This window comes from Trachurus japonicus, chromosome 18 (genome assembly GCF_045865225.1).
Source record: "Trachurus japonicus isolate A0001 chromosome 18, Traja_1.0".
In the NCBI taxonomy this organism is placed as follows: Eukaryota; Metazoa; Chordata; class Actinopteri; order Carangiformes; family Carangidae; genus Trachurus; species Trachurus japonicus.
The window spans coordinates 8,847,925-8,874,514 of record NC_140924.1 but is presented as its reverse complement, the minus strand read 5'-3'; the positions used below and the strand labels follow the sequence as shown (position 1 = coordinate 8,874,514).

The 26,590-nt window shown below is 42.1% G+C and overlaps 1 protein-coding gene and 1 long non-coding RNA gene across 3 annotated transcripts in view; both read left to right on the top strand.

Annotated features, from left to right (window-relative positions):
* Positions 1-24,313, top strand: part of cmasa (cytidine monophosphate N-acetylneuraminic acid synthetase a) — a 29,264-nt gene extending 4,951 nt beyond the window's left edge. The window contains exons 2-8 of one of the 2 annotated variants that reach the window (XM_085759679.1): positions 969-1,111; positions 2,001-2,156; positions 16,917-17,053; positions 17,163-17,266; positions 19,030-19,201; positions 20,972-21,137; positions 22,470-24,313. In XM_085759679.1, the coding sequence (XP_085615805.1) occupies positions 969-1,111; positions 2,001-2,156; positions 16,917-17,053; positions 17,163-17,266; positions 19,030-19,201; positions 20,972-21,137; positions 22,470-22,687 (1,096 nt within the window). In that variant the 3' untranslated portion in view covers positions 22,688-24,313. The remainder of the gene's footprint in view (positions 1-968; positions 1,112-2,000; positions 2,157-16,916; positions 17,054-17,162; positions 17,267-19,029; positions 19,202-20,971; positions 21,138-22,469) is intronic. The other variant, XM_085759680.1, reaches the window with a different exon arrangement.
* LOC146968613 (uncharacterized) overlaps positions 1-26,590 on the top strand; it is a 236,224-nt gene that overhangs the window by 138,681 nt on the left and 70,953 nt on the right. The window lies entirely within an intron of this gene.

Here is a 26,590-nt window from a genome sequence, read left to right as displayed (position 1 = left end):
AACTTGTCCACCAGAGCGTTGTGGAGTTGTTGGATTGTGTATTTGATGAGTTTGATGAGGGAAACCAGCAAAGAAATCCCATAATGAGCCTCCGTAACGTAGCTCTGAGCAGCTCGCCGCTCTGCTCCGCCGTTCTAAAAAATAGCTTGCACCGACAATTAAAGGTAACAAACCTACTGCTATGACTATAGGGATTATGGCGATGGGCCAATTTGCCAAAATGTCAGGGTTCCTACGCAAGTATGGAAAGTATGAAAAAGTATGGAATTTGATTTCATACATTTCCAGGTCTGGAAATGTATGGAAAATGGAAACTATTGTATGGAAATATATTTATCTGAAGTTATTTGGGTTAATTATTTTGTATGCACTATTATACCAGCTACAATCTCCACATAATAGCATACACATTCAGAATAATGAAAACAAATGATTAATTGTATGCTTTTTAAAAAAATATTATGCACATCTATTTACTCAAATATCACAAATAATTACAATTAATTTACCGAGAAATCTGGAAATTAGGGTCTGGAAAAAGTATGGAATCTGGAAATTTCAAATGTGTAGGAACCCTGGAATGTTGAACTATCCCTTTAAGATAATTAAAGTAGTTCTACTAAAGTATCTGCTTGTGTAACCATCTGAAAAACATCTGAGTATTCATGCGTTACAAATGAAGAACTCAATATTTATTCATGCTTAACTAATGCTTAATAGAGCGTACTTATTATAAAGTGTGACCAAACATGTTTTAGATTTTATATCAAATCATCTTTTCTTTTTAGCTGAGGAGGAATAATGTAAATATCAAAACACACGATTATTATGAGGACTGGTACTGAAAACAGTGATGGTCTTGTGAATGAAATGAGTGGATTTATTAATCAGCGTCAGTCAAGTTAAATAAAAGTCAAAGGAAAACAGTCGGGAAATGAGGTAACCATGGTGATGAATCTTCTCCGCAGCATCTGGGTGTCGACCGACCACGACGAGATCGAGAAGGTGGCCAAGGCCTGGGGGGCCAAGGTCCACCGCCGGAGCCCCGAGGTCTCCAAGGACTCGTCCTCGTCTCTGGAGACCATCCAGGAGTTTGTGAACCTGAGGCCAGGTCGGTGAGGTTTCCACTGCGTTAAAGGGATAGTTCACCCCAAAATTGAAATTCAACAACTCATTATCTACTCCCCCTCATGTGGACTAAGGGCTGGGAGAAGTTTCAGAGTCCTCCGTGGCTTCTCTGAGTTACAGGGGGTCTCGGCGTAGCAGTGCATGTGCATATAACGGTTGCAAATGGATACCAACTGTCTTCGTAACAAAAAGACACACCAAAAAACATCCAAATACCTCCATGCTGCTCGTATGTAATGTCCATCTTGTATTGAAGCCCCGAAATGCGAAATTGTCCCGAAAAAAATTAAATAAGTCTATATTTCAAGCTTGTTTTTCAAGCAAGGTTCGTCCAAATTTGACGGACCAGGAAGAGGAGCTTCGAGAAGCTTCCGCTACAAACAAGCTTGAAATATAGACTTTTTTTTTTTTCGGGACAATTTCGCATTTCGGGGCTTCAATACAAGACGGACATTACATACGAGCACGATGGAGGTATTTGGATGTTTTTTGTTTTTCCGTGCACTGCAAAAACTCAAAATCTTACCAAGAATATTTGTCTTATTTCTAGTCAAAACAATCTCATTCTACTTAAAATAAGACTCATCACATAAAAAGTAGCTTGTTTTTAGACACTTTTTACTTCTTTCAAGCAGATTTTCACTTGAAATAAGTAGAAAAATCTGATAGTGGAGCAAGTTTTTCTTTCTTATTACAAGCACACAAAACCTGCTTTCACTGGCAGATTTTTCTATTTATTAAAATTTATTTGAAACAAGTGAAAATGATCTAAAAACAAGATAGATAAGATAAGACAAATATATAGAAAAAATATTCTTTTCTTTTCTTTTCTTTTCTTGTTTTAACTCTGTGGATGTTTGTTTTGTGAACAGAGGTGGATGTGGTGTGTAACATCCAGGCCACGTCCCCGTGTCTCCACCCGCACCACATCCAGGAGGCTCTGGACCTGATCCTGAAGAAGGACTACGACGCCGTCTTCTCCGTCGTCCGCAGACACCAGTTCAGGTGGCAGGAGGTCAAGAAGGGATGTGAGTCAAACTACTACTACTAAGAGTTTAAAGGGATAGTTCAACATTTTGGCAAATTGTGCCCATTGCCATAATCCCTATAGTCATAGCAGTAGGTTCGTTACCTTTAATTGTCAGTGCAAGCTGTTTTTAGAACGGTGGAGCAGAGCCGTGAGCTGCTCAGAGCTACGCTACGGAGGCTCATGGGAATTTCTTTTTTGGTTTCCCTCATCAAACTCATCAAATACACAATCCAACAACTCCACAACTCTCTGGTGGACAAGTTGTGACCTGCACATTCACCACGCTATGAGATAATAACACAACGTTACCAGACAGAGTTGTTTTAGAGGGAAATACAGAGACTGTTGATGAAAAACTGTCCCTGAAGGCAACGTGCATCAGTGGTTTTGCATTAATTTCTCTCTAAAACAGGGGTGGGCAATTATTTTTTCCAGAGGGCCACACTGACTCCGATAAAGTGAGTGAAGGGCCACACGATTCGAAATCAAATTGAAACATCAAATATTTATTGCTGAATTATATATAATTATATATTATATAACTAGCCTACATATATTTGGTGGAAATGATTGCATTACAATAGGCTGACAGCCCACAATCCATGTAATCGCATTTTCAACTTATATCCATCACAGATCACTGAAGAAACATGCTGTATTATGATATAAATATGGACTCAAGGCAGATTGTTCTATCAAAACTTACTGACCATAAATGACTGCACCAATTAATAATGTTCACAGACACCTGGATATTATAATTAAGCACTCAGATCCTTTTCAGTTCTGATTCAGTGAGACTGTTCTATTTGTATGTAGATAACCTTTTATTTATGAAGAAACACAATACTCCTTTGCTGCTGCCTAACAACACCAACATGAAAAAAAAAGACTGATTTGATTACAAGCGTAGCCATTGGTGGATGGAGGCTTCAGACGCACGTGGCTACAATCAGTCATATGGTCGATCACGTCAGAAAACCCAGCGATCTCATAAAATGCTCTTTTAATCTCAGTTTGCTAAACCTTAATGTTTGGGAAATAATAATTAGGTGTAGTACAGCGGCTAAGCATGAAAATTGTGCACTTTTTGAAAGAAACATGAAACTTCTACCATAGTTAGTTTATACCATGAGGTTTATTTTAAGATCGGGAGGGAAGTCAGATTTGACCTCTGAGGCCCAGGAGAGGTCAAATCCAAGATGGCCGCCAATAATATTCAAAAATGCCTATCGCTGGAACCAAACACAGTAGAAAAACACTTAAGGTGTCATTTCCCACTAACTTTTGGGTGCCCATTCTGTTGGTGATACCTTTGAGACCAATAGAATTCAAGAAAATGCATTTAGATCAATGTGGAGGTCAAATTATGCATACATAGGGAGGTGAACGGTGCAAAAAGGTAGTTTATTTCCAAAATAATAGCCCAACAGTGATGATGATGTTAATAATGATGATAATAGTGCCAATAATAATAATCATCATCATAATAAGTTCTTTTTTTTAACTGATTTATTATGAACTCGTTGGCTGCCAGCCATTTTCAGAGCAGAGAGCTGCATACTTCCAGCAATCTTAGAGCATTCTTTACAGATCTTTCAAGACCCACAGAATATTGTGTTCATGTAAACATGTAAACACCAAAACTACCAAGAGAAAGAGAAGACTCTCTTCTTTCATTAGGAAAAAAAAGTTTGTTTCTACCTTTTTCCATTCTTTAGTAAACGGCAGTAGAACATTGGCTGGTTTCGCCAAAAACACCTGTTTTTGACCAAAACACTGAGAAAACAAGCTTTTTGTGGAAAGAAACATGTCAAGCAGAACGCTGACTTTGACGTTAATATTTTGAGACCACTAGAATTCAAGAAAATGCATTTATGTAAAGGTAAATCTGCAATTTAATAATACTGTCGCCCTCATCTTTCCGTGCAGAGAGGGGTGGTGTCCGACGCTGCGTGGAAGCATTGCGAAGGTCCACGGGGGGGAGTTGACACAATGTTATTTTCTGCCCAGTACTCTGAATTAGAGTTCTCAATTTCAACCCAAACCCGAGTCTGACCCGAGTAAGGCCGATGGGTCGGGTTTGGCACAGCAGAGAGAGAGAGAGAGAAAGAGAGTGTGTCTGTAATGCTGTGTGTATCTCCAAAAAACCACAATGTTTTTGTGGCCGAAATTTAATCAGTTTCACCCGCTGATAGGTGCTGCTGCGTCACCGGCACCGTCTGCTCTCGCTGCAAAGAAAGCATGTCACTTTTTTAGTTTCATTTTCTTTTTTTTTGTTGGGCTGGGCTGGGTTTGGCCAGACAACTAATGCTGGTTTATCGAGCTCTGTCGGGTCCGGGCTTAAAACCTGTTGGGGTTATCCCAACTATAAGAAAATGTATTTAAGATTTATTATGATGCCTCACAAAGGGGGCACCATTTATGTTGTGCTCTAGCACAACTAAAGAGAAAGTGTAATTATGTCTCGCACGGGGAAACGTTTAATGTTGTGCTCTAACACAACTTATAGGTAATTTATTAAGATTATTTAGATGCCTCACAACGGAAGCACCATTTATGTTGGGGTTATACCAACTATAAGTAAAGTTATCATTAAGAGGGTTATTGGCTATCAAATTAGTAAAATATCAATACCAAAATATTAATAATTACTATAAAAATTATTAATGGGATTTCATTTTATTAAATCCACCTCGGGGCACCAGACAGCCAAAGTACCAAAGTCAGTCTCATAAGGGTGTGCTAACTATTAATATAGAACCTTGTTTAATGATTAAGTTAATAATTATTAACAAAATAACATTATCAATAGCTGCAAAGTTGAAGGATTTAGAAGTTCTACTGCGTAGAGGTTGGCATACTCACTATTGTACAACATTAACAGACAAGTAAAGTTTCAAGGAAGTTTATTGGACACATCTAGAAAATGGAATAACAAAACATGAAACTAAGACAAGCTACATACACTATGTACACGTGTGTGTGTGTGTGTGTGTGTTGGTGAGAGTGTGACTAAGTGTGGATGACCATGTGTCTGTGAGGTGTGAAGTGTGACCTCAGACAATGGAAAAGATGGAGGATGGTTGCCTTGTCCTGAGACAAAGGGGGTTACAACCAAATGGCCTCCAAGATGGCCTCTAAGACCAACCACATGTGATGTGGGGGAGGTGAACAAAGGTGTGTCCTTTGTTCAACGCTCAAGTTGCATGTTAAACATAGGTTCACTAAATATGAGACTATAGCTGACAACAACAAAGCAACAACAACAAAGCTCAAGTATTTTAACTGATTTCAATCAATACATACATTGGCATAGTTGAAGTACTCTATGTTTAGTCAAGGTGCAAGGTAATCCTCCTAACTAGGCCCAGTTACGTTACCAAGTCACATGAAGGTGAGAAGATCCGGTGCTGGTGGGGATTCCTGCAGTTGCAGGGTTTTGCCGGTCCTGTTGCGGTTTGTCAAGTCCAGTGATTGTGTCTTTGTCCAGTGAACTACAGCCGTCCTGGCTGAGTAGTTTGAGTTCCGTTGAGGAGAGTCCTTCTCCTTGCAGAGTTGGTTGGTTGCTCTGCTTGGCGTTGTGGCTCCGTAGCTCAACTAGCAGAGCTTGCGTCGTGCTAGCTGGTTCCTTTTCTTTAATCCGTTGGTAGGCACTCACGGCGCTACCAGTGGAGAGCTGTAGCAGTAGCTCCAGGTGAGGAGCTGAGAGGAGCGGCAGCTCCTGCTGAGGTGAAGAAGAGAGGGCGAAGAGAGAGAGAACTCAGAGGAGCATCAGCTCCTTCTGAGAACCACTGAGAAGAGAGCGAAGAGAGAGAGAAGAGGCGAACTTCTCCTTTTTATATGGCCTGTGACCTCACAGGTCCTGGGGCCATACCTGACCAATGGTGGGTCAGTAGTGGAGGTTTCACACCTAGATGTGAAGAGGTGAAGGATGCTGGGAGGCTGAGTTCAGAGGGTTTCCTTTGTTTGGGAGACAAAGGAGGCCATGTGGTCAGGTCCTCCAATTTGAATGGGCTGAGTCCCAACATCCCCCCTTTGGTCTCAGGATCCCACGTGATGTGTGATCCTGTGAGCACCATAGTCCATAGTCCATTCAAAATGTCTGGGCAGTTCACAAACCAACTGGGCATTTGGTTTCTATCTATCTTGACTAAGCATAGACAGACTACAGAACAAAATCCACTTACATACAGAATGAAACATAACACACAACAAATAACATCTTCTAGTTATTCATAAGTGTAAGTGATGCTATGGTGAGAAGGGGTGTGGCACCTGGAATGACATGTCATTATAGGTGTCTAACAGTGAATACAATGCCATTAATAAGATACTGCAGAGGAGTCGATCCAAGATTACTTGCAGAAATCACAGTGATGGCTGAATCAAATCAGAATTTGCTGCTGTTGCTAACAAAACCATGCTGAGCTCTAACTGTAAGAAAATCAAGGAATCCTGCACTAGTACTTGTTTGACTGTCTGTGGTGTGAGGAGGAAGCTCTGGAGTTTTTGTGTCTTTGGTGTTTCCTCACACCTGGCTCAGGGCTGTAACGCTCCTGGTTGCTGGAGACAGAGAGGCATTCAGAAGCACTGTCACTATCTGAAAGGTGCTGACCATGTTTTACACTGTGGTCAGAGATGATGGGGCTATCATCTGATTGCTCATAGTTTTGGGCCACAATTTGAGCATAAGGCTTCCTACAGCTTCTACCGTGTGAATGCCTATCTCTATGCAGCTGGTGGACACGGCGGTTGCGCTCAGTGTCTGGACGTGGCCGGCTGTCACCCCCCTTTGGCGTGTTGCGAGGGCGAGGTCTTGAGCTTGCAGGTCTGTGTGACACATGGGTGTTTGAGCTGCTGGGCTCAGTTGTTTTCCCCTGTGTCTTGAAAGAGACTAGAGTTTCCCAGGTCACATATGTCATCTTCCGAACTTCATGCATTGAGAGCTCACCCTTCCTTGTCATGAGTGCAACCTGCATGTATATTGAGGGGTGAAGATTTTTCACAAACATAGACTTAAAAAGGGGGCTTTCCTCCATGCCTGGTGCATTCTTTCCTTGAAAATATGCATGTCTGAAACGTTTGTAAAAGTTTCTGGGGTGCTCAAGACGGGAGTGTTTAATTTGAGAAGCTGCAACTATTCCTGAGACCTCATCAACAGGGGAAGAAAACTCATCTAACAGTGCTTGACAAAGATCATGGTAGTTGTCTCTGACTCTGGGAGGAAGTGACTGCATGAACTTGTGAACAGCTTTTGAGCTGGTTTTCCACACAAGTTTGACTTTCTCCCTGTGGGTAGCGCTTGGTAAGTCAACTAGGCTGTGGTCTAGTTCACTGAGGTAATCATCAATGTTATGATTACCATTGTCAGGATCAAAGAATTGTAAGTCCTTAGCTAGGAACTCAAGCACTTCAAGGCGGGGATACTGGGTGGTCCTGTCAGATGAAGGCGAGACTAAGCTATCCTGGACATCTACCGCCTGTGCTCTGGGTCTTACAGGTGGGAAGACAGGGACTGAACACCTGTCATCACTCTCCTGGTGTTGCAGGGAAGAGGATGAACAATCCTGAAATGCTCTAGTCCCCCCTTTGGAGGGCTGAGCACGGGTGAAAGCATAGTTAACTGGCTGAGAATGAGGTGCAGTATATACACTAGATGATACGCTACATGTCTCTTCACTATCTACGTGAGAAAGATGGGAAGCCAGGTGGCTGTTACCTCTGCACCTTAGTGGAGGTTGGGGAGCTGGCTTAGTTCCCAAGGACTTCAGGTCAGGTGGGAAATGTCCCCATCTGCATGGGGAAGGAGTTAACCTTTCTCCAAGGGAGGAGTGTGAATCCGAGTAACCTGAATCACTTTGTCTGAAAGACTGTGGAGAGTCAGAGCGTTCTGACCTAAGTTTAAACAACTCCTCCTTCTGTGAGCAGAGATCTAACTCTGCTGAGTGCAAGCTTTCTAGGTAACGTAAGGCTTTCTGATTTGCTGTCTTCACTTCTTGAAGTAGACTAGCATTTTGCACTCTTAGGGACTCTACCTCTTGTTCCAGAGTTGCTTTGGTCTGAGCTGAAAGACTGGCCTGTCTGTGGCAGATCAGAAGCATGCATCGTAACAACGGGCCCTTGGATGCTCTCTGAGCATCCCATCTGTCATTAAGTAGCAAGTCCAATTCTTTCCTACACTCACTGAGATTCAACTTGTTGATGAGTTCAGAGTAGCCGGGGTTTAGGCTCTGAGCCAGGGCAGACATGAACTGCTCTACAGAGGGGTTCTCCATTGTTACTCTGGGAGGTGAGATTAAGCAAATCTGAGAAACCTATAAAGCAAAGCAAATTGTTTGCAGGGGTGTTGCTTGGCAGACACCTTGTAGTGTAGCTTTGGCTATGCACTACTCCAGTGGTTTCTTACAGTAACTCAAGCTGGGAGTGACAGCAAGGTACAAAACTTCACAGGGCTGGCAGCACACTGTGGCTCTATCTTCAAGCTCTATTCTTAATCAGGTTGAAATGCATGGCAGTGACAACTGGTACAAGCTCTCTAGGTTACACAGGGCCGGCGGCACGCTGTGTCTTAAAGTTAAGGGTAAGGGGAGCACTTAGCTTAACAACCAATTTTGACAGAACAAAGTAGCATTGAATACGTGGTATTCAAATGCGGGACAGGAATTCTTAAAGTTCCTACAGAGAAGACTCAACTGGAAAGACTAGCAACAGTCGCAAATTCTTGATGCAGCACAATGGGCTTAATTCTCAAAAGAGTTTTAGCAAAACTCAGGAATAAATCAAAATTCAGCACAATTCACTTTCTGCATGTAAAGTCAGATGTCTACTCGTGTAGCAGACTAGCTCTGTTTTATGTGAACTTTTTGTTAGTTCAGTTTTGGATTTCACTTTCAGTAATGTCCAAAATTTTTGCTCAAAATTAATATTGTACAAATGTGAATAAATGCCAACAGTACACAGCCTCACACGGGCTGCTCCATTTATGTTGGGGTTATCCCAACTATAAGAAAATGTATTTAAGATTTATTATGATGCCTCACAAAGGGGGCACCATTTATGTTGTGCTCTAGCACAACTAAAGAGAAAGTGTAATTATGTCTCGCACGGGGAAACGTTTAATGTTGTGCTCTAACACAACTTATAGGTAATTTATTAAGATTATTTAGATGCCTCACAACGGAAGCACCATTTATGTTGGGGTTATACCAACTATAAGTAAAGTTATCATTAAGAGGGTTATTGGCTATCAAATTAGTAAAATATCAATACCAAAATATTAATAATTACTATAAAAATTATTAATGGGATTTCATTTTATTAAATCCACCTCGGGGCACCAGACAGCCAAAGTACCAAAGTCAGTCTCATAAGGGTGTGCTAACTATTAATATAGAACCTTGTTTAATGATTAAGTTAATAATTATTAACAAAATAACATTATCAATAGCTGCAAAGTTGAAGGATTTAGAAGTTCTACTGCGTAGAGGTTGGCATACTCACTATTGTACAACATTAACAGACAAGTAAAGTTTCAAGGAAGTTTATTGGACACATCTAGAAAATGGAATAACAAAACATGAAACTAAGACAAGCTACATACACTATGTACACGTGTGTGTGTGTGTGTGTGTGTTGGTGAGAGTGTGACTAAGTGTGGATGACCATGTGTCTGTGAGGTGTGAAGTGTGACCTCAGACAATGGAAAAGATGGAGGATGGTTGCCTTGTCCTGAGACAAAGGGGGTTACAACCAAATGGCCTCCAAGATGGCCTCTAAGACCAACCACATGTGATGTGGGGGAGGTGAACAAAGGTGTGTCCTTTGTTCAACGCTCAAGTTGCATGTTAAACATAGGTTCACTAAATATGAGACTATAGCTGACAACAACAAAGCAACAACAACAAAGCTCAAGTATTTTAACTGATTTCAATCAATACATACATTGGCATAGTTGAAGTACTCTATGTTTAGTCAAGGTGCAAGGTAATCCTCCTAACTAGGCCCAGTTACGTTACCAAGTCACATGAAGGTGAGAAGATCCGGTGCTGGTGGGGATTCCTGCAGTTGCAGGGTTTTGCCGGTCCTGTTGCGGTTTGTCAAGTCCAGTGATTGTGTCTTTGTCCAGTGAACTACAGCCGTCCTGGCTGAGTAGTTTGAGTTCCGTTGAGGAGAGTCCTTCTCCTTGCAGAGTTGGTTGGTTGCTCTGCTTGGCGTTGTGGCTCCGTAGCTCAACTAGCAGAGCTTGCGTCGTGCTAGCTGGTTCCTTTTCTTTAATCCGTTGGTAGGCACTCACGGCGCTACCAGTGGAGAGCTGTAGCAGTAGCTCCAGGTGAGGAGCTGAGAGGAGCGGCAGCTCCTGCTGAGGTGAAGAAGAGAGGGCGAAGAGAGAGGGAACTCAGAGGAGCATCAGCTCCTTCTGAGAACCACTGAGAAGAGAGCGAAGAGAGCGAGAAGAGGCGAACTTCTCCTTTTTATATGGCCTGTGACCTCACAGGTCCTGGGGCCATACCTGACCAATGGGGGGTCAGTAGTGGAGGTTTCACACCTAGATGTGAAGAGGTGAAGGATGCTGGGAGGCTGAGTTCAGAGGGTTTCCTTTGTTTGGGAGACAAAGGAGGCCATGTGGTCAGGTCCTCCAATTTGAATGGGCTGAGTCCCAACAAACCCATGGGCCGGGTCAGGTCGGGTTGTAATTTTCAGGCCCGTTGAGAACTCTACTTTGAATGTCAAAGTGAAGAAATTCAATGAAGTGCAGGTAAACGGCGGGAGTACCTATTGGCACTTTTCCACTACACAGTCACGGCACGGCTCAGTAAAGGTGCTTTTCCATTACAGCTGAGTTCTATAGTTCCTCCTCAGCAGTGGTGGGGGGATCGCAAGGCCGCACTGTTTCTCTCTCTATTTTCGATCTTCTCGTCAGCTCCAAACTCAACAGGGTCTTCTTTTCCCGCTGATTTTGCCAAGCCCATTCCCTTGGCTGTGGTTTCGCTAGATAGTAGGTAGGGAATCTCGTTCATCCATTCATGTGTGTCACTAATTAGATGACGAGGCATTTGGCTACTTTGGGTCATACGGCTTTCCGTGTTTACCTGCACGTTAGGCGCCATCGTGAGTACTGCAACATGATACAGCCCACACGGACCCATTTCTGCATCAGCAGCTGGTCCGCCACCTTCTATAATCATTACAAGCCCAAACTGCCCCCAGCTGACCGCCAGCCAGGCGGGGTTCCCGTTATAGAGGGCCAGCCAACATTGTGTAAAGGTCCCCTCAGGGCGCACCCCCCAACATTGCGGCCGTCCCTCATCCCTTTGAAGGCCAGCTCGGCTCCCGGAGAGGGCCATAGTCCTCAATCCTGGGACAGCCATACCTAAAACGTGACGTCAGCCGACTGCCTTCCACTGATTGGGCAGAGCGTTGTCACTGGAAGAGTCGCGAGCGCGATGTCCGACATGAGAATTCATCTGTACCGAGACCGTTGTTATTCCTTCACCCGAGTTAAATGATGCTGTCTGGAAAACCACGCTGTGGTCCGTAATCGAGGAACAGACAAGTGAACTTGACTCTAGTCTGGCACTGTGAAGAGATATGAGAGGTGTAGAATAAGACGCCTCGGCCGCCGGTGAAATACCACTCCTCTTATCATTTTTTCACTTACCCGGTGAGGTGGGGAGGCAAGCCCTGAGCGGGCTCTCGCTTCTGGTGGCAAGGGACCAGTTTCAGGTGGGGAGTATGACTGGGTTAGGGTTAGCCAACCTAACCCTAACCTGTCAAACAGTAACGCAGGTATCCTAAGGTGAGCTCAGGGAGGACCGAAACCTCCCTTGGAGCAGAAGGACAAAAGCTTGCTTGATCTTCAGTATGAATACAGACCGTGAAAGCGGGGCCTCACAATCCTTCTGACTTTTTGGGTTTTAAGCAGGAGGTGTCAGAAAAGTTACCACAGGGATAACTGGCTTGTGGCGGCCAAGATCCAAGATTTGGTGTATGTGCTTGGTTGAGGAGCCAATTGTGCGAAGCTAACTGTGGGATTATGACTGAACGTCTCTAAGTCAGAATTGTAGTACCACGGATCTTCGGTTGGCCCCTGACAACCGGCTTTTGATTACAGCGAGTAGAGCCGTTGGTGACAGGGTTGGCGCGCGGCCGGATGGTGGTCGCCCCTCTCCTATCTCGCACCGTATGTTTGTGGAGAACCTGGTGCTAAATCACTTGCAGACGACCTGATTCTGGGTCAGGGTTTCGTACGTAGCAGAGCAGCTCCCTCGCTGCGATCTCTTGAAAGTCAGCCCATGATCCAAGCTTTTGTCGGTCTGAGGGCGTGGGCCCCCAGTTGGCAGTCCCCCTCATCCCTCACCGGTGGACCAGGGGCACGGTGGCAGCCCTCAGTCAGGCAAGGATAGAGGAGGAGGAGCACCAAGTGGACCAGAGCCTGAGAGCCAGGGAGAGAGTAACAAGCGGCTGTGGTGTACTAGTGCCACGAACAGAGCCGAGAGACAGTATCTCTTTAACTCATTGGCTGCCATTGATGTCTATATACGTGTTGTTTCTGTTGTATATTAAAGCAGATATCAGTGGAATGTTTTTGTTAATATAAGTCCTAAATAGTCCTATTTTCCGTCAGCAATCACTTACATGAAGTATTTCAGCCTAAACACGAGTCTCTCCGTCACTCTGCTCTGCTGTAACCCGAGGAGAAAATTTTCCTTGTGGGATACAAGTGTTATCCAATGAGGGGAGAGAACGGCATGAAGGGCTGTGTGTGCAGCCAAGGGATGCGCGTGAATGTGGTGACGTAGCACGAGGACCAATTGATGCCTGACAAGGGCGGGGGCTGCTAACTCATGGTGCGTTCAAGGAAACTCGTACTTTGTGTTTTTCCTTCCTGTGAAGTCATACCAGTTCGATCTGGTACGAGTTCACGGGTCGGAAGTTACGAGTGGCCGTTATAGGGAACTTTCACAGACAACAGGACGGTAAAAACACGAGCTACGGGTTACCTGGAACGCTACCAAGTCGTAGTTGTGACTTGAAGCTGTAACTTACGGTTTCAAAAGCCTGCCTTGAACACAGCATTAGCCGAAACGGCCGTGCCGCTGTTATCTGCTTTAACTTCAAAGTCAGCGTTCTGCTTGACATGTTTCTTTCCACAAAAAGCTTGTTTTCTCAGTGTTTTGGTCAAAAACAGGTGTTTTTGGCGAAACCAGTCAATGTTCCACTGCCGTTTACTAAAGAATGGAAAAAGGTAGAAACAAACTTTTTTTTCCTAATGAAAGAAGAGAGTCTTCTCTTTCTCTTGGTAGTTTTGGTGTTTACATGTTTACATGAACACAATATTCTGTGGGTCTTGAAAGATCTGTAAAGAATGCTCTAAAATGGTATGCAGCTCTCTGCTCTGAAAATGGCTGGCAGCCAATGAGTTCATAATAAATCAGTAAAAAAAAAGAACTTATTATGATAATGATTATTATTATTGGCACTATCATCATCATTATTAAAGGGATAGTTCAACATTTTGGCAAATTGGCCCATTGCCATAATTGCTATAGTCATAGCAGTAGGTTCGTTACCTTTAATTGTAGGTGTAAGCTATTTTTAGTACAGCGGAGCGCAGCAGCAGGCTGCTCAGAGCTACGCTATGGAGGCTAAGGGAATTTCTTGGTTTCCCTCATTAAACTCATCAAATACAAAATCCCAAAACTCCACAGCGCTTTTGTAGACAAGTTGTGAGCTGCACAACCACCACGCTATGAGATAATGACGGAACGATACGAAACAGAGCCGTTTTCGAGGTAAATTCATACAAAACCGCTGATGCGCGTTGCGTTCAGGGACAGTTTTTCAGCAAGCAGTCTCCGTATTTACCCTGTATTTACCTCGAAAACGGCTCCGTTTCGTATCGTTCCGTCATTATCTCATAGCGTGGTGGTTGTGCAGGTCACAACTTGTCTACAAAAGCGCTGTGGAGTTTTGGGATGTTGAATTTGATGAGTTTAATGAGGGAAACCAAGAAATTCCCTTAGCCTCCTCTGAGCAGCCAGCTGCTGCGCTCCGCCGTACTGAAAATAGCTTACACCTACAATTAAAGGTAATGAACCTACTGCTATGACTATAGCGATTATGGCAATGGGCCAATTTGCAAAAATGTTGAACTATCCCTTTAACATCATCATCACTGTTGGGCTATTATTTTGGAAATAAACTACCTTTTTGCACCGTTCACCTCCCTATGTCTGCATAATTTGACCTCCACATTGATCTAAATGCATTTTCTTGAATTATATTGGTCTCAAAGGTATCACCAACAGAATGGGCACCCAAAAGTTAGTGGGAAATGACACCTTAAGTGTTTTTCTACTGTGTTTGGTTCCAGCGATAGGCATTTTTGAATATTATTGGCGGCCATCTTGGATTTGACCTCTCCCGGGCCTCAGAGGTCAAATCTGACTTCCCTCCCGATCTTAAAATAAACCTCATGGTATAAACTAACTATGGTAGAAGTTTCATGTTTCTTTCAAAAAGTGCACAATTCCCCTTGATTTGAGGGCTTAACCGCTGTACTAGTGCCGTGATGGGGCTTTGTAACCGTCAGCAGTTATGATTCGGCTGACGGAGGGTTGTGAAACACCGGCCCGGTCCCGCGGTCTAGGCTACCGCTGACAGGTCGTGGTGGTCAGAAACTCCGCTGTGGAGAAAACCTGCACCAGAGCAGCTGCTCTCTCCTCCGTCGGAGCTCCGGTGTCTGACAGAGAAAGAGACTGAGCAGCCGTTCATCACTGTCTTCTACCTGGAGGAGGTTACTTTCTGTCTGCGATGTGCAGGCTCCTGTTCTAACAGGGCTGTCACTGTTTCAAACAGCTGATTAGTGCGCATCAACGTAATAAAAGTAATCGGGTCATAATAGCAGTTCGGCTCGCACTTCGGCTCGCGGGCCGGATTGAGACGGCATGCGGGCCGGGTCTGGCCCGCGGGCCGTAAAATGCCCATGTATGCTCTAAAACAACTCCTCCTCTGTAGTGTAGCTCTGAGCAGCTCGCGGCTCTGCTCCGCCGTTCTAAAAACAGCTTGCACCGACAATTAAAGGTAACGAACCTACTGCTATGACTATAGGGATTATGGCAATGGGCCAATTTGCCAAAATGTTGAACTATCCCTTTAACAGAAGTGCTCACAGAGGTTTTCTAGTTCCTCCTCTTTAACTCTGTGTTTGGTTCGTAGTTACAAGATGAGCTCACTTATTGTTTCTTTATTGACTTTTCCTCTGGAGTGAACTGAACCACTTTAACCTGCTGCTGCTGATTAAAAACACGAGTTAGATTCTTGGCGTCGTTTCGTGTTTAAAAACAGTCGAACTATTTTAATTGTTGAATTTAAAATGTTTTTAAATCTGGAGTTAAAACGTATAAATCTGGATCTAAAACATCGGCTCAGTATGAGAAGATGTTCATAAGCAATAAGGACGTGAGATCTTGAGGTCTGAAGTCAGGGCGGTGGTGTTCATGGTGACATCCCATAATATTACGATAGGTATCCTGGTGTGAACTTCGTCCCTCCAACGCCCTGTGAAAACAGCAGAACAGGTCTTGGCTCTGTTTCCTGTTCACGTCGCCACGGTTGCGGCGGCGTCACCAGCAGCCGCCGCCAGCTGATAACAAACCGGTTTGTGACTGGAACTGGAAAAAGAAACGAGACACCGTTCACTCTGGGTGATAATGAAATAAATAGTTGTGAATTTAACACATTTAACTGGAAAAACTGCAAAGACAAAAAGCTCTTTTATTTGTTTTCAAATCGGGTTTTATATTGTACTTCTTTTTTCCAAGGGTCAGTGAATGCAGCGTGTTTCCAGAGTTAATGAGTAATCGTGTTAAATGACTGTGATCTCAATATTGATCAGATTCTTTTGGCCATAAAATGTGAAGGTCCGTGTGATAACGTGTGATATCGACGTTTTAATAAAACCAAACAAACTCAGTTTATTGTCAAACCCACGAACAGGAAGCTGCTGCACAACTTCTACAGTCAAGATGAACAACTAAAGGCCCCAGACCGGTCCCTCGCTTTACTCCTGTTGTGTTTTTGTGTTTGTTTGCTTTTTGTTTTTTGATTGATTTAATTTCAGTCAGTCGACAAAGCAACACAAAGAAACAACTTTAAATTTAACTGATAAGGTTGAAGTGAAGCTATAAGCTAGTAACACCTGTCCTTCTCACCCACTGTACAACTGGCAGATCACACATTTCTAATAACAGATAATGATACTTACGACAGAGTATTAGGGCCACATTGAGAAAAAAAACACAAAAAAACACAAACTTTGAGAATAAAGTCGTAAATTTACGAGAATAAAGTCGTGCATTTCCTACAAGGAAAAAAGTCATAACATTACGAGAATAAAGTTATAAATCTATGACTTTAATCTCGAAGTTTGTGATTTTTTTATTTCTCAATGTGGCCCTAATACTCTGTCGTAGATACCATCAAATATACGACACCATTTAACAATTATTCCAATCAAGAACTGAGCAACACTCACAGGACCAGAAATCAAACCATGTGTTTATATTTATCCATTATTTAGTTTTTGAAGAGACTTTAAATCTCTGAAGAGTCCCACATCGTTTTAATTTGTTCTCCAGATTGTTGTTGAATTGTCTCTTTCTAAGCTGCAGTGAGTTGGTCCCTCAGGGCCACCGTACTGCCGTCATTTTGTAAAGTGATGTTTGATGTTTTGACTCTTTCTTTTCTCCTGCAGCCCCTGAACGCACCAAACCGCTGAACCTGAACCCGCTGCGGCGGCCGCGGCGCCAGGACTGGGACGGAGAGCTGTGTGAGAACGGCTCCTTCTACTTCTCCACCAGGGAGCTCATCGTCAAGGACGCCTGTCTGCAGGTAGCTGGAGCCAACATCTGTCCAACATCTGTCCAACATCTGGTCCAACATCTGTCCAACATCTGGTCCAGATAGAGAGTTAGTTGACTGGTGTCTCTGTCCCCCGCAGGGCAAAGAGGGGAGGAAGATCAGCTACTACGAGATGCTGCCGGAGTACAGCGTGGACATCGACGTGGACATCGACTGGCCCGTGGCCGAGCAGAGAGTCCTCAGGTGAGACACGACTAGGGATGGGTACCTTTCACATTTGAATCGATACGGTATCGATACTCGGTACCTGGGAACCGATATCGGTACCAATCGGTACCTGTTTCCGGTACTTTTTGTGTGTGTGGTAATTAAAAAAAAAAAAAAAAAAACTCAAAATGTCTAAAATTTTAATATTTACCTCTTAACATCACAACTCCTCAGCCTTTAAGAGTATTTTATGTTTTAGGGATGGGCAATGATTTTCATATAATGGAATAGTCATTCAATGAAAAAAAAAAAAGTTTATGAGACTATCGTCTGTCCGTTTTTACTGAGGAGAAACATGGAAAGATTCCTACAGCCATCAGAAAGCTCTGTGTGAAACTTTGTCAAATAAAAAAACAACTGAAACTGTAGTGCAAACTCTGCAACAAGAGAGAGGGAGAGAGAGAGAAGGGGGGCGGGCGCGAGTGTGCGGGGCTCATGCAGACTGACGCACGACGAAGGTGCGTTCAGGTACCGAAATGTGGTACCGATTGACTTTATGTGAATCGGTACTCGGTACTTTGGTGGGAATTCGGTCGGTACCAAAAAAGTACCGAATTTCGGTACCCACCCCTAGACACGACGTACGTCCACATGTGCAACATCTGGACGTCCATCAGCAGCACAGCTAAGAGTCAACAGGGCTCAGATTGTGACTGACCAGTTTGAAGTGGAAGTGAAGTGGTCCGAGTCGTTGTTGTTCCGTCTCTTTCTGGTGACGCAGTATCTCACTGAGTAGTTCAGGGAACTTCTTCAAATATGGTAAAACTTTTTTTTTTTTTTTTTTTTTTAAGATTATTAGGAAGCAAAGTTGAACTCATCAGATTTCAAAGGTCACTGTGACAAAACCTGGACCGGTTGTTGAAGGTAAAGATGTTTCGATACCATTTTTTCCCTCCCGATACGGATTCTGATACTTGTGCTGTAGGTATCGGTCGGTACAGAAACCACTGTGTTATAAAAAAAAAGTGTTATAGAAAAAATCATTATATATAAAAATCCAATAGACCAAAGATTTTCTTGGTCGACCAATAGTTGTCATTTAGGGCTATTAGTCGACAAAAAATGTTTCACGACTTCCTGTATCTGGCCCTTCAAAATAAAAACCCTATAGCCTTTCATATACAGTTCAGTCACATCGATTTTGACAAGATGGCTCCAAATTTTTTTTTTTTTTCCTGCAACCAATCGACCAATGAAATTTTGGTCAACTAACGATTGGTCGACTATTTTGGGGGCAGCCCTAAGGTTCAGGTTAAAGCCTTGGTAAAACATGGATGAGTACAGCAAAGGAAAGACATTTAACTTTTATTGTCTAGTCTGACAATCAGACACAACTGAAAAAAAGAACAAATATAAATCTAGGAATAAATAATAAAAAATTTAAAAAGTACTAAAGTTCAGCCACAATGTGTGTTTTGTTGGATCGGGGCCTGGACTCGCCGATACCGATGCCGGCATTTTTGGCAGGATCAGAGGCATTTCTGATTCTGGTATCGGAATCGGGACAACTAAGGAAATAAACCCTTTGACTGATGGAAAAAGACAAAACTGAGAGTAAATGAAGTAATTAAACCAAGGACTCTACAGAGACAATGTGGTGGTAGGAACGATTGTTGACGTGCTGACGACATTTAACTTTAGTCACGGAGGTAAAGATCAAATATCAACGTTGTATTTTTGCTCTTTTCTCTTTACATGTTGTGTAAACGTGGCGTGTGTGTGTGTGTGTCCTCCCTCAGGTACGGTTACTTCGGCCCCCTCACGCAGGAAGTTGTGCGGCTGATGTTGTGCAACGTGTGCGGGTGTTTGACCGACGGACGCGTCTTCCTGTCGGCGTCGGGCGAGGACATGCTGTCCGTCAACACCAGGGACATCACGGCCCTCAGGATGCTGCAGAAGGAGGACGTGGAGGTCGGACTTTTCTCTCTCTCTCTCTATTTTTTTATATAGGCTAAGTTAGTATCAGTCTATCAATAATCAATGTAGTATTAAGAGACTCGATCCACTTATCAATATATTTCCAGGTGTGATTGATGACTACACGTCACATTATAATGGAGACAAACTTGAACATGTGCGAACGGCAGTGTAAAGACATTTAGAAGTTGCTTTTAAATAGATAAAAATACTGGCAGGTTTAGGACAGCTGAAAAGATTTAATAACATCTATTTATTCATTATTTTTCTGTTTGGGAGCTTTAATAAAATAATTTCGCTGTTGTGAGCAATAAAGTAGCCCTGATGGTGATTCTGTTGTCACAGGTTGAACATACAGGTTAAACAACATCATGACAGCAGCGTGTATAATGTAATTATACCACACCCAAACTTTGTATTTAGATCTCATCTTTAGTTGCTGCCAAGTTCGTTTGTGCCAGTTGAGTTGCACCTGCTCAAACACACAATGTTGAACAAGTGGAAGACTCAAAAAAAAAAAAGAAAAGAAATTCCCAATGAATACTCAACAATCAGAGCTCACGTTGTTTTGCCATTGCAGAGCAGGCTTTTTTAAATTCCTCTTGTTGAATCATATTATCTTTGTTCCATTGATTGAGGGCTTTTCATCTCCTCGTGCGTGAGTTTAACTCGAGGTCAAAATAACTTAAATAAATTGATTGAACTGTTTTTTCACCTGTTCTGAAACCCAATACTCTGAGTTGGACAGCTCAGTGTTGGTCGACCCAGAGTTCAGGTTTTAAAGAGAAACTACGTATGCTGGATTTTTCCCGAGCTGAAAAATTGACTTTTTTTGCTTAAAAAGATTCAATAACATTGATTTCTTTTTTATTTCTCTGTTCAAGAGCTGATTCTAATATCATATGTTGAATACAGATTAAACAACATCATGACTGCGTGTATAATGAAATTATACCACACCCAAACTTTATTTTTATATCTCATCTTTAGTTGCTGCCAAGTTCGTTTGTGCCAGTTGAGTTGCACCTGCTCAAACACACAATGTTGAATGAGTGGAAGACTCCAAAAAAAAAAACATTTTTACATTCATTAAAAAGCTCCGTAGTAATTGTAACTACATGACTTGTGACTTGTTACGAGTGAGAACAGAAGCTCTCTGCCTTCCACCTCTGTTTATGACAGTTAAGACTACACAAATAAACACGTAATCTACAAATATACACGTTGTATATGTTATAGGGCTGTCAAAATTGCTCCAAAATGACGTTTGAATATTCGTTCTAAAAATAACACATAATTCGAACATATTCGAAAATATCTATTTGCGCATTATGCTTTCAGCATTCACACTAATTACTGCGGGGTCGCTACAATATTTTCAGTTGTGCAGTTGGCTATTATTACCGTAATAATGAGCGATGAGCCCGGCCGTCATACAGTGCGCCCGCTGTTTTATTTTATTTTTTTTCCCGTTTTTTTCCCACTGTTTATTTAATATTTGAATATTAATTTTCACATTTGAATCTCGGGTTTTTTTTTTAATATTCAAATATATATTCAAATTTAGAATATTCGTTGACAGCCCTAATATGTTATATAACATTATCCACCATTCCATGTATTGATTTTTGTTGTAAACAAATGCACATGGCCAGGTGGAGGGTTAGCAAAACAGCGGAGAAGCGACCAGATTTACGTAGTTCCTCTTTAACTCAGAGTTTGTTAACCCTCACGGCGACCGTCTGTCTCTCTCTCGTCCACCAGGTGGTGCTGTTGACGACCAAAGACGACCCCGTCAGTAAGGGCTTAGCGGAGAAACTGGCCAAGAAGATGGGCTGTGAGGTGGTGGAGGTGGGGGAGGAGCCTCTGGACGACCTGAACCCGGTGGTGAAGCGCAAGAAGCTGGAGTGGAAGGACGTGGCGTACATGGGTAAAGTAGCTCCGCCCCCTCCCGCCTAGCTGCCTTTCGCTGTAGCGTCGCCAAAGATATTCAATAAATGGAAAGATACTCCATGAGAGGCTGCTCCAATGATATGAAATGGTTTCACTTCCTGTCTCTCTAAATGGGCGTGGCCAACCGTCACCACCTCGTCTGTGAACGTGTGTGTGGATTTATACAATTTGTAGGTAGATGAAAGTGAGATGTTTATATTTTCTTATGATAACATTAAATATTTACACTACTAACAGTCATATTTAGCATGACAAAAATAATTTGAATCATTTTCACGGGAGTTCGCGGCCGTTTGTTTGACGTTGCCTAGGAGATCGGTGCCAAATCTGGCGAGAGTGTGTCATAGAGACAGAGACAGGTCTGGAACAAAGTGGATTTTCTCCTGATGTGTCCGTTTGAAAATCGCCATTTTCGTGTCAAACTGTTCAGAAGAGATGTGGCTTGTGAAAAATGAGTCCAAAATTTACTTCAGTGACTGTGGGGAGAAAGAATCGACCATAATCGGTGTTCACGTTCAATTTTCCCATTGGAGTCAATTAGGGCTGGGACGATATGCTTTTCTCCCGATTCGATTCTTCTACGATTTTTTTGGATGGTGATTCGATTTAAATTGCGATTCTACGATATTACCGATACTCTAAATTTTTAGTCTACATTTTTAACATTTATCTGCACACAAATACTGTAGGAGCCTATAAATTAACATACTCCATTATAAAGTGAATTTAAACCCTTTTCAAAACCTGTACTCTCTGTATGTAAAAAAGGCGAACAAACGCACATTGCACAATATTTTTAAAAAATTCAAAAAAAAGAACAATTTTTTTTTCAAAAAAAAAAAGATTTTTGAAAAACAAAATCGATTTAAAAATCGTCAAAAAAGATATTGCGATATTTATGTGAATCGATTTTTTCTCCCACTCCTACTGTTTTGCCGGTTTTGCTCTTCCGGTGGAATTTTATGTTTACGTTATGGTTTCGGTAGTCGCGGTAAATGCATGGATTTCTTTTTTTTTTTTTTTTTTTTTTCAATGAAAATCTGTAAAACGCATGGATCATCACAGCAGCTTTTAACAGTGGATCATCACACAAATTGACATCGGTGTTAAAAGCCAGCGTTAATAGATCCATGCCTTTACCGCAACTATGACAACGACTGAAAACCATGGAAACGTAAACGTACAATTCCACCAAACCGGCAAAACCATAGATGACGTTCGGAAACTTGTGGATAAACCGTCTTTGGCGTCGTCCTCCAACCCCTGATCTCCCTGATGCTAACATCACGTTCCTCTTCGTTTTCCTCAGGTAACGACAAACAGGACGTGAACTGTCTGAACCTGGCGGGTTTGAGCGCCGTACCCGGAGACGCCCCGGTCGTCGCCATCAACGCCACCAAGTACACGTGCCACAAAGTCGGGGGGATGGGCGCGGTCAGGGAGTTCGCCGAGCACATCCTGCTCCAGAAACAGAAGGCCAAGTCTCAGATGACGAAGAAGGACCGAATCGACAACAGCAGCTTCTGATCCCAAAGGTTCAATAACACAGGTCATTAATAACGAGGTAGCCGGACCAGGCTTGTGTTAAAATGTTAAAATGTTAAAATATCATATGAGATTAATTAATTTTAAAGTTTGATTAATAATCAGGTGTCGATGCAATTTTTTCCTTTTTATTTCATTACTTAATTTGTTGTTATTGAACGTGTGTAAAACAGATTGAAGTTAATTTCCTGCAGGAATAACGGTGCCTGTTACATTTAATAATTATCGAATATGCAGCTTTTAAATGTTTGAAAAAAATGCCTTGGTTTTTATAGGGGGAAGATTTTAAAACCAAACAGAGGAATTTTGTTGTTTTTCCCGGAGAAGCCTTGTTTGTTTACTGATTTCAAAGAAATAGTTTGACATTTTAAGCACTACGTGACTGCTGTGATTAGCAGATGGATGCCACTCGCACGTCTGTACGCTAAATGTGAAGCTACATGCGGCAGCCGTTAGCTTAGCTTAGCATGTAGACTGGAACCAGGGAGGAGAGAAGACAACTTTTAAGTTTGTACATAATGATGTTATGTCAATAATTAGCATGCTACTTCCCCTCTGACTCCAGTTTTGATGCTAAGCCGACTGGAGCTAGCTGCAGTTAGCTTAGCATCGAGATTGGACACAGGGAGGACAGAAACTAACCTGGATATTTAAACACTTCTTTTGTTCCAACATGTGTCTTGTCATTAGTTAGCATGCTACTTGCTAATTAGCCTACTTCCCCTCTGTTTCCAGACTTTGTGCTAAGCTAACTGGAGCTAGCTGCAGTTAGCCTAGCATCGAGGCAGGACACGGGATGGACAGAAACTAATTGGGATATTTAAACACTTCCTGTTTTGTTCCAACATGTGCCCTGTCATTAGTTAGCATGCTACTTGCTAATTAGCCTACTTCCGCTCTGTTTCCAGACTTTGTCCTAAGCTAACTGGAGCTAGCTGCAGTTAGCTTAGCATCGAGATTGGACACGTGGAGGACAGAAACTAACCTGGATATTTAAACACTTATTGTTTTGTTCCAACATGTGTCCTGTCATTAGTTAGCATGCTACTTGCTAATTAGCCTACTTCCGCTCTGTTTCCAGACTTTGTCCTAAGCTAACTGGAGCTAGCTGCAGTTAGCCTAGCATCAAGACTTGGACACAGGGAGGAAAGAAACGAACCTGGATATTTAAACACTTGATGTTTTGTTCCAATGTCTTATCATTTGTTAGCATGTTACTTGCTAATTAGCCTACTTCCCCTCTGTTTCTAGTCTTCGTGCTAAGCTAACTGGAGCTAGCTGCAGCTTTATATTACCAGGCGGATATCGGTGTTGTTTGAGTATTTTGCTCCTGTTGCTTCATACCTGGGATGTTACAGTTGCTGTTTGTTGAGTTGACGACCTGGTGCTCAGATGATTTCTGTTTTTTTCCAGAGAGTGAAGTTAAAAAAAAACTGTGTGTGCTGTATTTATTGATCAGTTGAATGGCAATAATGGAATATTTTTTGTTTCTTCCTACATGAAGCTCCGGTGATTGATTCTTTGTTTGTTTGTCTGTAGAATTGTTTACTTGTCATTTGACTCATCAATTTATTTCGTACATTCTCAATAATATCAAAGTGTCACAAGTGGTTTTTGTTGTGTGAATAATTTTCAATGAATTTTGCCAATTCAGAAGTTTTAAAGCCTGAATCCTGTCGACTCAGCGGAAACATCAAACTGTAGAGTTTCTGAAATGAACGGGTTTACAACTGTTCAGTTAATCGTAAATTCATTAACGCTCGTTTTCTGTCCAAAACATGTGCAAAACAAAATATCAGCTTATTAGAACTGTGCACAAACTCATGAGCAACCCACCACCACCACCACTCTTTGCAGTGAAACCAACCACAGCACCACCCAATTGATTGCACAAAAACATGAATGAATTATACCACAAACACCAATGGCAACATATAAGCCACAACCACCCAAACTATGTACATCTGCATTTCATTAAACTTGTGATTCAGAGACAAATAAAAAATGATAATTGCAGAGAAACGGGACAAAAAGTGGGAAAATGCAACACTGAGATGGTCATCAGAGGGTTAGATTCCTTGGAAGTAAATTATACAGTATGTTGAACCGTTGGTGACAGTTGAGTTGTGCAACTGATTAACTTTGTTTTGGTAACCCAAACTGGCACCACAACTACAGTACGAACCAGTCACAACAGTCTCTGCTTCAATACATTTGCAAACAGAGCTTGAAGTGAACAACAACATCGACGACGACCCAAGGCCTTGTTTGTTTCACGGCCTCTGTCTCATTTGCTTGCTGATAATTTGACTGTTTTCAAATCAGACTGAAAGAGAACTGGGAACAGCCTCCACGCCTAAAGTCCTGCTTTAAGCTGCTGTCGCTGAGTGTTTTTATAGACGACTGCAAAGTTTTTGTCCGGGAGGGAAAAGGATTAAACTAGTTCATCCAGTGATTATGATTAAAAGAATTCAACAAAGCCCCGATCAAGCCGGGACTTAACAGAGCTGTGGTGAATCGCAGCAGAAATGGAGCCAAACAGGAAGTGTCAATCATGTCTCCGAAATACGAGTAAATCTGTTCTTGAAATGTCCCACTACTAGACCTCTCTGTATACACTGAAACAGCAGTCTGTGTTTAACTGCACCCTCAGGATATGAACTTAACGTATGTCATTAACAGCAGCTGTGTCACATTCCTGCTTTACGTATATTAAGCCTGGAGGCGTCGGTGAAATATAAATTATTGAGGTTGCGCAAGAACGACACACCCAGAGAAGACCTGTCGGGTGAAAGCTTTGTATTGAAAACACTGGGGAAAGTGAAAGGTGAAGTTGATGTAATGTAGGAAATCATTATAACACAAAACAATAGGAACAAGATAAAAGACAAAGTATAACAAATTGCATATTTATAAAAGTATAAGTTATAAATAAATATTAAGTGTATTAGGTTGAAAATAAGCAATGCATGATACAATTTTATAAAACCTGATGTTATAGAGAAAAAATACAAATCTTTAATGTGAAATTTCAATCATGTTTATCATGTTAGCATAGTTTCAGTTTGACTCCTCCCCCATTTTCCTGCTGCAGAAAGTGGGCGGGGTTTCAAGGTATGTATCCTCCAAGATTAAGGAGTTTTTTCTTTCCACTAGCTGTTTACAAATAAATGTCTTATTAGTGTCAAGGTGTGATGTGAGCTATATACGTATAAAAACTAAAAAATGAAAGGAATATTTGTTTGTAATTTATCTTTGCTGAAAGAAAAAGGCGAGTAGGAACAATATTTATAGAAATGAGGTGGAACTTTGAGGTAGAGAAATAACAAAACAACCACAAGTATGGATGTAAATGCTCTGTAAATATATTTACATAATGCTCTCTTCTCCTGCTGCAACCAGGAAGTGAACATCTCTGGTCATGTAACCCTTTATCATTATTTATTTAGACCTGAAAACATTTTACAGTGTCTGTAGCTGCAGCTGGAAAACAACTTTGACCTTGGTGAACATGCTGTAGCTTCAGGTTTTTCCAACTTCCAGTTTTTCCAGATTCTGGAGTTGGGACGTGGCGTTGATGCACTCAATCAATGACTCTTTATCTTTGTTTAAAATAGGTAAAAGTGCCACTGAACACATGACAGAACAAACCTGTTGGAGCTTTATCAGCGTGACTGCACCGTCCGGGTTTCTGAATGAATAGCGATGGTATTTACATTTCTGAACACAAAGCAAAGCGGCAGCTGTCAAACCGTCGTTTCTCTGCTGATGTTATCTCTCCCTTCGGCCTCATTTTTACAATTTTTAAACATAAACACAATGAAGTAACGAAGGAACGCTCGGATATTTTTGCTCAAGTCTCAATCAAAACTGTTCAAAATAAAA